Source organism: Neophocaena asiaeorientalis, unplaced genomic scaffold, assembly GCF_003031525.2.
Source record: "Neophocaena asiaeorientalis asiaeorientalis breed wild unplaced genomic scaffold, Neophocaena_asiaeorientalis_V1.1 scaffold85, whole genome shotgun sequence".
NCBI classification, from domain to species: Eukaryota; Metazoa; Chordata; class Mammalia; order Artiodactyla; family Phocoenidae; genus Neophocaena; species Neophocaena asiaeorientalis.
The window spans coordinates 7,289,422-7,302,536 of NW_020174301.1; the positions used below are offsets into that span (position 1 = coordinate 7,289,422).

The 13,115-nt window shown below is 47.6% G+C and overlaps 1 protein-coding gene across 5 annotated transcripts in view; it reads left to right on the forward strand.

Annotated features, from left to right (window-relative positions):
• The window catches only part of SLC18A2 (solute carrier family 18 member A2), a 38,556-nt gene that overhangs the window by 17,800 nt on the left and 7,641 nt on the right, over window positions 1-13,115 (forward strand). For all 5 annotated transcript variants that reach the window (XR_003004643.1, XR_003004641.1, XR_003004642.1 and 2 more), the window contains exons 11-15: window positions 6,509-6,587; window positions 6,754-6,805; window positions 8,069-8,132; window positions 9,862-9,981; window positions 10,122-10,255. Coding sequence is in view for 2 of the 5 variants with exons in the window: in XM_024756072.1 (XP_024611840.1) it covers window positions 6,509-6,587; window positions 6,754-6,805; window positions 8,069-8,132; window positions 9,862-9,981; window positions 10,122-10,255 (449 nt within the window). In the remaining 3 variants the exon portion in view is untranslated. The remainder of the gene's footprint in view (window positions 1-6,508; window positions 6,588-6,753; window positions 6,806-8,068; window positions 8,133-9,861; window positions 9,982-10,121; window positions 10,256-13,115) is intronic.

A 13,115-nucleotide genomic window follows, 5' to 3' on the forward strand; every position in this document is an offset into this window, starting at 1 on the left:
GGTGAACCACTGAGGGCCGGGGGGTCCAACCGCTCTCTTTCTGGTTGACAGCCTCCGCCCTCAGCCTTATGTTCACAGTACCTGGAGCCTTCAGTTCCTTAATTTTCTGGGTTCTGAGGTACAGAGGTCTTGCTGCTCTGCCTGCTCCGTGAGCAGGTGGAAGGTTCCAGTGCTCTGGGCTGTGTCCCTCTCTGCTCTCCCTCCCCTTGCTCCTCCCTCTCGTTGCTTTTTCCCCTTCCGTTTTGCCTCTCCTTGGGCAGACAGGGGGGAGGGTCTATAGTTTTCTTTTATTCCTTTACTAAAATTTAAATGGAATTTAGAGTGGGAATAGAGAAAAGCTCGTAGATTCAGTCTGCCCTGTTTAACTGGAAAGCCATCATTCCTTCTGCTCAGATTGCCTTTTATTCCATGTTAAGGTTATACCATACCTTTGGTATATACCATATACCATTTTCTACCAGTCCTTATTGCTGGACATCTAGGTCCATTCCAGTTTTGCCGTCAGAAACCATACTGCAGTGAAATATCCTTTCCACGTGTTCTGCACATGTTTGGAAGTACATGTATCTGTAGGGCAAATTCCTAAACTTAAACTGGCATTTTGATATTTGGTAGCATTGCATTAACACGGGTATTATCAGTCTTTTCCAATCGAGTGTGTGAGAAAGGGGGTCTCATTTTTTTTTTTAAAATCTGTATGGGGTCTCATTTTGATTTAGTTTTACAAATTCTTTGTGAGTGAAATTGAGCACCTTTTCATATGTTTATTATCCATATCTATTCCGTTTACTGTGAACTTCTTATTAATATCCTTTACCCATTTTTTCTATTGAGTTTTGTCCTTTTTTAAAAATTGATTTTAAGTGTTCTTTGTATGTTATTAATCCTTTATCAGATGTTTTGCAAATATTGCCCTTTGTTGTGTGTCTTTTGACTTTATAGGTGGGATTTTATTTTATTTTAAATTAAAAAAATTTTTTACCACTCGGAACATTTAAAATGCTCTGAGTCAGATTTAGCAAGCTTCCCCTTTACGTCATTGTCATTTCAAGTCAGGCTCAGGAAGGCCTTTCCTATGCCAAGATTATTTTTTCACTATGTTTTCCTCCAGTAAATTTGTGATTTATTTTTTACATTGAACTCTTGGATTTACATGGAATTCATTTTGCTATAAGGTGTGTGATAGGGATCTGGTGTTACTGTTTTCTTTATGGCTGGCCAGCCCTACAGCCAGGAACCCTAGGAGTCCATCTGGTATTTCCCACGTCTGTCGTGCTGGAAATGACCGTGTGTTCTTGGGTCTGTTTTTGGATTTCTCTCTTGTGTTCCGTTTGTCTGCTTGTATTCCTGTGTCAATACCCTCCTATTTAATTAGCTTGAGAATACTGCTTAGTACATGGAAGGCTAGTCCCCGCACACACACATTTCTTTAAGAATGTATCAACTGTCCTTCCTAGAGGTTTATTTTCTTTTCATAGTTCTTTCACCTTACACACTGACATCTTCAGATGGAGACTCTCGGTTCTGACTCTTGTTAGAGCCTCCAGCCTTCCTCAGGTGAACTTGCATCCCTTTGCGGAGGCGTCCAGGCAGATGCTGCCTCCTGGTTTGGGCTGGTCCCCGATCTTCCGGCCTTACTCCAATTGGCCTGGCCTGAGCACTAGGCCCTTTGGGTTCTGCATTGAATTTCTGTGTTCGTTCATTAAAAAAAACCCAAAAATCCTTCATTAGAAAGCCCCAAATGGTTGGAGGTCGGGCCAGATGTGGAAGGACTGCTAAAGGGTGTGAGGTTTCTTTCTGGGGGCGATGAAAGCGTTCTGGAGTTAAATCATGGTGATGGTTGCACAGCCCTGTGAAGATACTGAAACCCAGTGAACTGTGCACTTTGAAACGGTGAATTGCATGGTTTGTGGATTATGCCGCAAAACCAAACCAAACCAGGCCCCCAACAACGAATCATTCAGTGAAGCAGGAAAGATTCTGGGAGGTAAACTAAGGCTAGTTCTTAGCAGGAATTTCGCTCTGAACTTCCTGGCCATGGAGGGAGCAGAGGAAACCCAAAGGCTCTCAAAGGTTCTAAGGAGAGCTCACCACTTTGCAGGAGGGGTGGACTTTTTCTGTCCTCGAGTTAGCGAATAGCAGCTTTGCAAAAGATGAGACATTCTTCGTGTCTCGGTGCTGGTACCGGCGGATGACACCACGGGAGCTGTTTTTCTAGGGCTCTTTCCCTCTGTGCCTGTGCTGATCGGCGCCTTCAGGTCTCCTCAGGAGGCTCCCTGTGTCGGTGGCGCGTGGCTGTGAGTGGAGCTCCCGTGTTGGCTTTGCACGTGCTCCTGGGCAGAGACGCTTTCCTGGTGTTTCTGTTTTCTCCACTTAACTGACTTATCACCCTAATTGAACACGTCCTGGCCACGTGCAGGGCTCTCCAGCTGCTTTGCCCTATTCTTCTCCAGACACAGCCCGAGGCTTTCTGTAGAAAGTCTTTCACGTCAGTCAGGGACCCAGGCCATCCGGGTTAGACAGCAGGCCGCAGGCTGCCTAGATTTCATCAGGAGGTCCTCTTGTGGGGCTTATCACCCCGGCCAGATGTTCCCCTGACCCTGTACCTTTCCACCAGTGAGATGGCTCCTTCCTCATCTCAAAGCTAGACTTGGGTTTCCTCAAGAGAATCAGATTTCTGTTCCCGTTTGCAGTGTCATCTCCAGTGAGGGGAAGCTCTCCTCTTAGGTGGGCCTTGCCACCTCGCGGCCCCCTCTCCTGAGCGCCTCAGGCCCCTCCGAGCCTGGGTGAGAAGGCCCCTGGGTGGGCCTGTCCCCGAGGCGAGGACCCAGCTCCAGGAGGTGGCACAGGACTTCCCTGGAGGCCCGGGCAGCTCAGCCCCTCCCTGTGTGAGCTCTCTCCAGCCCAGTGTGGAAACGGAAGCCGTTCTACCTTTTGCTTCTCTGACTGTTTCTGGAGAAAGACTGTAAGATTTGAAGTAAAGCAAAACAGTCTTATGAGCTGCGTAGGGCACGCATGATTGTTCTTGTCGAACGCGGTGTTTTGGGCCATCATTTTGGGGGAGGTAAAGACGCAGCCATCCCTACTCCAGAAGGCTCCCTTGCAAGCCCATCCCTCAAACTCCTTGTGCTGCCACTTGGGCGTGGCCCTGGGTTTGGGTTGGTGGAGAGAGAATCATCATGGCATCTCCTTACCTCAAGTCCTGGGTCAGATGACCTCTCCCTGACACCCTGAGGCTTAGGGAATCAAAAAGTTCATGTTCATGGTGAGGGCTGTGACCCCAAAAGGGAAGCATAGGCTCTGAGGGGCAGGCCCCAGACAAGGGTGGAAACAGACTTTTTCTTCTGGTTCTTTAACGAGGTGTGGTGGTGCAGTGTGGGATGGAGGGAAGGACACTGGCCTGCTGCTGGGGGACCACACCGCTCCCAGCCAGCTGTGACCCCAGGCATGCCCCGTGCCAGCCTAGCTGGGTGGCAAAGACAAGATGATGGCCAACCTCCTGTGGTTCTGGGATGTGATGACTTCAACCTCCCGAGCCTCCCTCTGGAGAGCCCAGATGGGACCACTGCCCCATTCTGGTTCCTAGCTGAGTCCTTGGGGACGACAGGGATGTGTCACCCAGAGCTCGGAAGAAGCCCAAGGCCTCATTCTCACGGTCACTTTGGGGCTGCGTGTCCAGGATCAGCTCTCTGTGGACTTTGTGATGGTCCAGGCCTCTCCCTTGTGTGCAGGTCAAGCCTGTGGTCAAAGCCAGGCTTTCCATAAAGGCACCAGGGGCAGGTGGGTGGTCGCTCTTGGTTAAACGTTCTTGTATGAGCAGAGGCGAGTGAGCGGGCACTGGCACCCCAGGGGAAGAGAAGGGGTCGCGTGTGGCCCAGCCCCAGTCAGTACTTCTCATGCGGCTGGGGAAAGGCCTAGAGAGAAGTCCTGTTGTGTTTGCCGGTGATATAAATTTGGGAAGGATAAAGATGTCCAATTAGTCGCAGATTCAAAAAAGTCTCCACAGGCACAAATGAAGGCCTGAAAGGAACCTGGGGGGGTCCTCTGGTGAGAGTGTGAAGCCCTGCCGAAGGCTGGAAAGCACCCCAGGAAGGCGAGGTCGGGGCCCTGGAGGAAGCGCAGGTCTCTGTGCGGCAAGCCCAGTGAGCGCATGCACCGCTGGGGCTCCACAGACTCTCGCGTGCGGCTGCCCCAGAGGGGCGCGGCCGAGGGGCCAGACCTCAGAAGAGGCTTGTAGGATTCCTTCAGCCCTTCTTTTTTTCCTCAGATGCTAGTGGTCCTGTGCTGTGTGCCCATCGTGGGCTGGGGCAGTTCTGGGAACCAGGTTTCAACGTCGAGAATAACGTAAACTTGCACAGAGGGGGCCGCAGTAGGCGCCCTGCTGCTGGGGAACAACCCAGGGCCTGAGGCCGTGTTTCCTCGAGAAAGCTGAGTGGCAAGAGGGATGCCTCTCACTCTTCCCACGCGCCAGCGGGGGTCTAGGGGAGGGGGTGGAGCCAGCTTCTTGCTCTGGGGTGTGAACCAGGGCCGGCAGGTGGAGGCGGTGGGAGGCTTAGGGCTTGGTGTTAGGTTGCTGCCCTGGGGTAGGAGGCGCCCCTGAAGCGCCGTCTGGAAGAGTAGTGGGCTCCCGGCCCCAGGTTTCCCAGCAGAGCTAGATGGCCCCCTCCTGGGACCCCGTTCCTCCCCGAGGCACACTGAGGTTTCTTTGAGTTCCGAGAGGCAGGTTCTGTGGATTGTGTGAGGTGGTGGAGGTCCTGGCGAGGCAGACGATGCTGAGGCTGTGTTGGAACAGGAAAAGGGAACTTGGAACCTGAGGTGCAAAGCGTGCCTGGCGCCGTCCGCAGCTTGAAAGTCAAGAAAGGAGGACTCTGGGCCCCCGACCACACCCTGCCTGTTGCCCCATAGAGTAAGCCCATGCTGGACCAACGGGGGTGCCTTCAAGGGACGGCCTTGAATACTTCCAGCTCTGTGAAGTGAACGTCCTCACGCAGGGTCTTTCCTCTAAATGGTCAGCGTGTTCTGGGCGCCTCCTGTGTGCCACCGTGGAGTTGGGCTGCCGGGAGACAGATGAAGTGGTCCCTGCCCGTGGGAGCTTACCGCAGTTTGGGGAAGGTCAGCAGGCTGGGGTGAATGGTGAGTGGGGGCTGTGTGGAGTGACAGGGCACAGGGTCAGGCTGTGAGGTCTGGTGCCACAGCCCTTCTGGCGCACGTTGCCACGTGACCTTCAAAGCCTGCCCGTGAGGTGTGTGCAGTAGGAGCTGTCACCGTCTCTTGGGCTCTGAGGGGTTCAAGTGACCCACTTAATTAAGCCTTGGGTGGTAAGTTTCCAGCTGAAATGAACACCTTGTTTCATGCCTCCTAATCCCATGCTTTGGGCTTGAGAATCGGGAAGTGGGTGTTTGCTGTCTGAGAGTACAGCTGACCCTTGAACAACTCGGGGGTTAGAGGCGCAGACCCTCTGTGCGAATGAAAATCCGCTGTAATTTATAGTCGGCCCTCCGTGTCTGTGGTTCCTCTGTAGCTGCTGTTCCACATCTGTGGATTCAACCAACCATGGAGCGTGTAATACTGTAGTATTTACTATTGAAAAAAAATCTGCGTACAAATGAACCTGTGCAGTTCAAACTCATGTTGTTCAAGGGTCAACTGTATCTGCTGTCCGTGGAAAATAACATACGCTGGCTTCCGAGTCACATGCGTGAGCTCAGCACCCCACTCGCTTCAGAAAGATGTAGCTTGTCTGGGGCTTCCCCTGAGCCGGTCTGCATCCCTGCTTTGAAGTTTTGGCTTCAGAGATGGTTTTCATGCTTCACTCTGGGAGTCAGGAGTCACCAGCAAGCCATTCTGGCCACAAAAGATGACCACGTAGACGTTTACTTATTTATTTTTCTGGCATGGAAAGATGTTCATGAAGGTTATTGAGAAAAGCAGGATGTAGGACTATAGGTATAATCCCAGATTTTTTTGAAAAACAAAAAACCTAAATCCTGTGTACACACATTTATTTATGTATGTAAAACTTACAAGGGAAAACTGTGGTGATTATATGAGCGAAGGGGTGTGGGACAATTTTAATGTTTTTTGCCCTCATCTTAATGTTCCTCGATTTTGTCAACGCCCATGTCTTTCTCCTGTCGTACAAATCATGAAGGGGGTGTGGGGAACAGAAGCAGGTGCCACCACTGCTCACTGCCCATGCCGGGAGCTGTCGGTGTCATCTCCGGGTAAAGTGCGCCAGCAGGCAGAGGTGGAGGCAAGATGAAGCTGATGATAGAGGGAGGAATCTCATTTCTGGAGCGTCTCGGCAGCTTTGGGCGGCCGGATAAGCCGCGTGGGGCCCAGACGGGCTCTGGCAGCCGCCGGATATTAGCTGCTTGGGTGCAGGCCCCAGGGTTTCATTTCATCAGCTCTAATCTCTAATCACCAGCATGGTGTCTCACAATGATTAGTTTTTCTCACATGTGACTGATATCAGTACCGATAAGGTGTCCTTTTCATACATTTGCAGGCGTTGCTTTCTTACCAGCTAGTATTTCTTATCTCATTGGAACCAATATTTTTGGGATCCTTGCGCACAAGATGGGGAGGTAAGATGAAATGAGACAACACTCACTCTGTTATAATAAAGTAGTTCTTTAAAAAAAATTCCAAGTGTTTCTGCCTTCACGATTACAACTTATTGTTTTGATTTCCATTGAAAACTTGGATGGGGGCGGAAATCATGTATTGATGGTGCTTTTTTGTTTTTGACAGGTGGCTTTGTGCTCTTCTAGGAATGATAATTGTTGGATTCAGCATTTTATGTGTGAGTGAAAGATGACATTTGGCAAGTGGAAATAATCTGTGAATGAAACTTTTGCTTTGGGCAAGAATCACCAAGAAATATTTTATAGCAGTTTGAAGTTTGTTGACTGAGTTTTATTACATCTTCCATTTTCTTCTCATCATTTTTTGTTGTTGTTGTTTGTGGTACGTGGGCCTCTCACTGTTGTGGCCTCTCCTGTTGCGGAGCACAGGCTCCGGATGCGCAGGCTCAGCGGCCATGGCTCACGGGCTTAGCCGCTCCGTGGCATGTGGGATCTTCCCGGACTGGGGCACGAACCCGTGTCCCCTGCATCGGCAGGCGGACTCTCAACCACTGCGCCACCAGGGAAGCCCTCTCATCATTTTTTATCATCTTAAAAATTTTGGACAAGACTCTCCAAAGGGTTTATTTTTACTTCATGTTGGTTGGAAATTATTTAGAATGTCTTATTACATAGTTTTTATTTCACTTTGTAGCCCGCTCCCCAACATCTTAAACATCGCTGTGTCTTAAACACTTTAGGGCAGCTAGCCAGAAACAATAGCAAGATGTTTTTCTAGAATAAAACACCTTCTACTAAAGGCCAGTATCTATCCCAAATGAGACCTTATGGTTCTTTTCAAAAATGGTGTATGGACGAGGCTGAACTTTCACATATGGCAGTGAACTAGCTTTTCGTGGTGGTCACAAAACCCATTTCAACTCCAACTGTTAAAGATTTGGAGGGTCTACTTCTGCCCAAACCTCATCCTGCTTCTCCTCCTACTTGCTCCAGGAGGGAACACGCATAACAGGCCAAAGAAATCATATCTTTAAGACTTTCCAAGATGATTTAGAGTTGGATAGCATGTTATTTTATTTATTTATTTTTTAATAAATTTATTTAATTTTATTTATTTTTGGCTGTGTTTGGTCTATCGTTGCTGCGTGTGGGCTTTCTCTAGTTGTGGAGAGTGGGGGCTACTCTTTGTTGCAGTGCTCAGGCATCTCATTGCAGTGGCTTCTCTTGTGATGGAGCACGGACTCTAGGCGCGTGGGCTTCAGTAGTTGTGGCATGCGGGCTCAGTAGTTGTGGCTTGCGGGCTCTAGAGCGCAGGCTCAGTACTTGTGGCGCACGGGCTTAGTTGTTCCGCAGCATGTGGGATGTTCCCGGAGTAGGACTCGAACTCCTGTCTCCTGCGTTGGCAGGCGGATTCTTAACCACTGTGCCACCAGGGAAGCCCCAGCATGTTATTTTAGCGTAACATTTATTTTCTCTTACAGATTCCTCTTGCAAAAAACATTTATGGACTCATAGCTCCCAACTTTGGAGTTGGTTTTGCAATTGGTAAGTCACATGAGTCTTTTACCTAAATTTAAAACTTTGTTTTCCCATTACTAAGACAGAGTTCCTCTTACTTGGGCAGACTATAGCTACTCAATCTGAAATATCTAGAAGTTTGACAGGAGGCTGTGGGCAGCTTATCTCATGTACGGCTTGTAGATCATCCATAGAAAGGTACTGGCTTCCATGTACTAGTCATTTATTTCCTGAAAACCGGTCATATAAAAGCCTGCTATTTACAGAAGCAAAGCGACACTCCACTGCTGCGCTTGGGCAAACAGGAGAGCTGCTTCCTCAGAATCCATTTGTTTGGGCTCATGTCTGTGCACAGACCTTCTCATATGAGGCTGGGGGACAAAGGGACTTCACGTGTATTTTTTGTATAAGGTTTGGTACAGAAAAGGTAGACTGATGTATTGATGACCAGCTGTACTGCAGGAATTTTCACAGGCAAAGGGGTTGAGTCTTTGCAGTAATGTGAGGAACAGTAAGTAATACATTAGGGAAAAACCTTGTTAATATTTTGGATAAATAGCATATGCTTTTTGTTTCTCATTTATAATATACACATTGATCATGATAAAAGTAAAGGTAAATCTGTCACAGGGTAAAGGCAGGAGTTGACTCTTTGGTACAGTAGAAAGGGTGGAGCCTTCGTGGACCCCTTAGACCAGGTTAGGTTCTCCTAGCTTGTATGTATGCGTATACATAACCTCTCCCAGTGCCTTTATAGCCTCAATCACAGTCGTAATTTATTTTCCAACTCTTTGTTCCTTTTGTTCTCCCCTGTGTCCCAGCAACTTGCACATGTTAGGTGATCAGCAAATGCTAGCTGAATGAAAGAAATGTCCCTTACCCTCCTGCCCCTGGTGGGTGTTCGGGTAAGGGGTCTGTCATTTGAACGCCATGCTGGGCATGTTCACAGCCCTCACCTCATTCAGCCAGTCATTATCATCTCCATTTTATCGATGGGGAGACTGATGTTCAGAGAGAGAAGGCATGACAGTGCTCACCCAGCCAGGGATTTGGGGCCAGAACTCTGAATGTATGTGTGTTTTCTTTATGCTTCCTGTCCCCGACTATTCAAGAGACCAGAGATTCTAATACAGGTCTTGGAGGTGGTGGTGGCGGTTTTGGTTTTTTTAGACAACTAAATGAGCAAAACTCTTTCGATTTTAATTTCCTGGGTAGGGCAGGATGATCCCTCAGACTCCTTCCTGTTCTGGTTCCTTGTGATTCTCCCTAATACTTTCCAACTTTAACTCTCATAATCTAAGTGTGAGGCCACAGTGTGGATGGGGAGGGAGCTGAGTGAGGCATGTAGGTTTGCCCACTCTTTGAGGGCAAAGGACGAGTGGACCAGAAAATAGTGAATCAGGAAAACACCCACAGGAAGCAGGCTTGGGGTCCACACAGCCGGTAACCAGCATCCCTCTGGATCTGAAGAACGGCAGGTGAGTCACCAGAGGACTGGGCGCTGTCCACCAGACAGCGGAGGGCAAGGTGAGGCAAGGTGGAGGACAGCAGATGGTGGTCTGGGTTCCAGTCTCAGCCTCAAGCGCCTTCAGTCTGTCTTCAGCCAAAGGTATGTTGCAGGGAGTTTGCCTCAAGACTTGCAGGTAGCAGTGAGAGATCTTGGCAGGGTTGTGAGTTTAGGACACAGTCCCTGACATTCAGCTCATTATTGGTTTCCATCAGTTTTCTATAGACTGTGTTCCCTGACTGTCCACAGGCATGGTGGATTCGTCAATGATGCCCATCATGGGCTACCTGGTTGACCTGCGGCACGTGTCCGTCTATGGGAGCGTGTATGCCATTGCCGATGTAGCATTTTGTATGGGATATGCTATAGGTAAGGACATTGGCTTTCAAAACAACCTTTTTTCTCAGTGCATGATTGATAATGCCTACTGAAAATTATTTAAACCTTTGCATCTTTCTGCCTACAAGACATTTAGAGAGAGCTTTATCTAATTCTCTGTTTCCTGAAAGGTCCTTCCGCTGGTGGGGCTATCGCAAAGTCAATTGGATTTCCATGGCTCATGACAATTATTGGAATAATTGATATTCTTTTTGCTCCTCTCTGCTTTTTTCTCCGAAGTCCACCTGCCAAAGAAGAAAAAATGGTAAGCAAATTTTAGGATGCAATGAAGTATTTCTGGATAATTTTAGCATGGTCTCCTGGATAGTGTCTTATGGCTTAGTTCTAAAATGTATTTCTGCTCCTTTTGAACAGAACTCCCCAAATGTAAATGGTAAGAGTTCCTTTTTAGTTTATACCACATAGGGCAGCTACTTGTTTTACTGTAGCAAGCATTATGTTTATATATTTTGAAGAATGAAACTATTTTTGTACATAGATTGGCAGTCAATATAGCTCTTTCATCAACCAAATATAAACAGGGATTGTTCAATTTAATTTTCTAAGGTTCTTGAAAGGCTTGAAGATAACGTTTTTGCCTCTTGTGCTTCTGAGATCAGCCATTTTTGGTACTGTTTGCTTTTCTCCGAAGCCTTACAGCTTTCAGCAATAGTGTCTTAGTCCTTACTGCGTAAGATTCAGGAGATGGTTTTCATGTAGGTAACAGACGCTTATGGAAAAATATTGTTTATGCACCTTTGGGCGCATGTTAGCACGTACGTATAACGTTTAAGTTCATAATTTCATGACCAGAATCGTAGCTATAGGCAAGATGTAGTATTGAGTGTTAAGTGTTCCTTTTCTGAATAAATTCAAACTTATTGATTCTAAATTTGAATCTTGAAATGCATGGGTCATTTGACCCTTTCTGATAAGCGTTCAGACCTGGTTTGGTGCTGCTGCTGATTTTTTTAAAACATCAAATGGCGATAGACACTCGTCTAGTTGAAAGATGAGGGCCTTAGGTTAAAGATGAATGAGAGAAACAAGGCTGGGGGAGATGGTATTTGGCATTTAGGAATGGGTGTGAGGTTCCCTTGCTGCTGTTCTCTAGGGAGTACGTCAGAAGTTCTCTCTGATGTTTGACCTGAAATGGGTTTTAAGGCTTTGGCATTTCTTGACTGCCCTTTTACGTGATTATCCCTAAAGAGTGGATTTGAAGTTAGGTTGTGTGCAGTCTTTGTTTTGGGCACTTTCTGTATTTATTAATATATGCAGTATATTTAAAAAATATGTCCAGCACTGAGCACTGGTCTTCACTCGATAGAATTTAAGTAGGTGATTTTCAGTTACTCTCGAGCCATTTGACTCTTCCTCTTTTTCTATGCTTGCCAGCTCCGAACAGCCACAGCCATAGCATTACGTCGTATCTCTCTCGGGGCACTTCCTGTTTTCCAGCCTGGTTGTCTAAGTATCCTGTCTACCTTTGTTTGTCCGACCCCAACTCAGTACCTTGGCCTCAATCAGGGTCAGAAAATTCTCTGTGCAACCACAGAAAACAACGCTTGTCCTGTTGCCACTGTATCAACCTGATTAAGGCCGAATGAAGATTACTCCCAACCCTATTTGACGAAAAAAAAAATCACCTACAAATGCTCCTGTCATCCAGGAGACTGTTTAAGACTCGGGAGACAGTGCAGGGCCAGCACGGGCAGCCCTGGAGCCGAGCTGTCTGTCCCATGGGAAGACATAGCTTCAACCTCAGAGTGGTGGTGAGGATTAAATGAAAGAATACCAGTGGAGTGCGACCCCAGAGTCTGCACACAGTAAATGCTCAATAAATTGTCACGCGTTCCCATCTCACTCCACTCTCCTTTCTTGCTCTCACCTAACCCTGACTTCCTCTGTCAGCCCAGCAGTACCCCAGTTTCCTCCCTCTCTTCCTCTCTGAGATGAGAGCCTCCTTTTACTCTCAGAGCCCAGGGCTGCCCAGTGGGCGAGCAGCAGACGTTAGTGGCTGTTGTGTTATCTGTTCGTCGGCAGCAGTGTGAGGGCTTATCTGAGGTCTTGGAGGAAGTGGATGAGGTCAGGGGACCAGGGAGGGTGAGCTTGCCCTGCCAGCCCCCACTCTGGGGTCCCCGTGTGATGGGCGGAAGTCAGGCCTCAGTGCTTCTTCCCACATTTAAACTAAGGCTTTAGTTCATTTAAAAAGAAGAGTGCTGAAGGAAGTGGAAGACACGATTCTGAAAGGCAAAGCAACAAGAATGACAGGCTTCCAGAAGCCACTTCCACTGTAAAATGTCAAAATCCTTAATAAGTGCCCGGCAAGATGAATCATTACAAACTTGAGAGAATGTGCGTCTGCCTGCCCATAATTGAATGCATCGTGTCAGACGCCATTTGACTGTCATAACGGCAGCATGCGAAGGTGGCAGCTACTCACTGTGCAGGCAGAGCAGGAAAGAGCCAGGTGGAAATCAGTAGCGCCGGATGAGGAGGGGAGTGAGGGCAGGAAGCAGTGTGTACCGTGGTGGAAGGACGATCGACTACTGCCCACTTGAGAAAATCCAATACACACAAGTGCTGGCATTCAGGATCAGCAATTACCAAATGCAGGGGACCTGAGAGCCAGAAGAAGGTATACAAACCTTGGCAAATCATTCTTTCATTAGTAAGCATTCTGATTAAGTGGTGTTTGGACTTAAGCTAGAAATGGAAAATTCTAGTGCTATTTTATGGATCCTATAAGTCATCCAGTCATGAGCCAGTTTGTGAGCACTTGAGTTTTTCTTCCATTTGGTTTATTGGATTTCTGCTTTTTTTTCTTTTTTTAAATAATGAGTGTTATCAATACAGGCAGAGAAAAAAAGCCTGTTACTCCAGTTCCTCTGCAAGTATAAGAAACACCAACTCTGTCATTTAGGAAACTGTGTTCCAGTTATAAGACAATTGCTTACAGCCTCTGTCAGAATTCCCAGTGAGGAGGAAAGCTGTGTTCTGGAATGGAGTCTTATTTTTTCAGGTTGAATTATTTTTAAAGACAGGGCACATTTCTTAGGTCTTACTCTTGAAGTTTCTAATTGTTGCCCAGCCAGGAAAGTAGGTGGTTTGAGGACTGCAGCTTT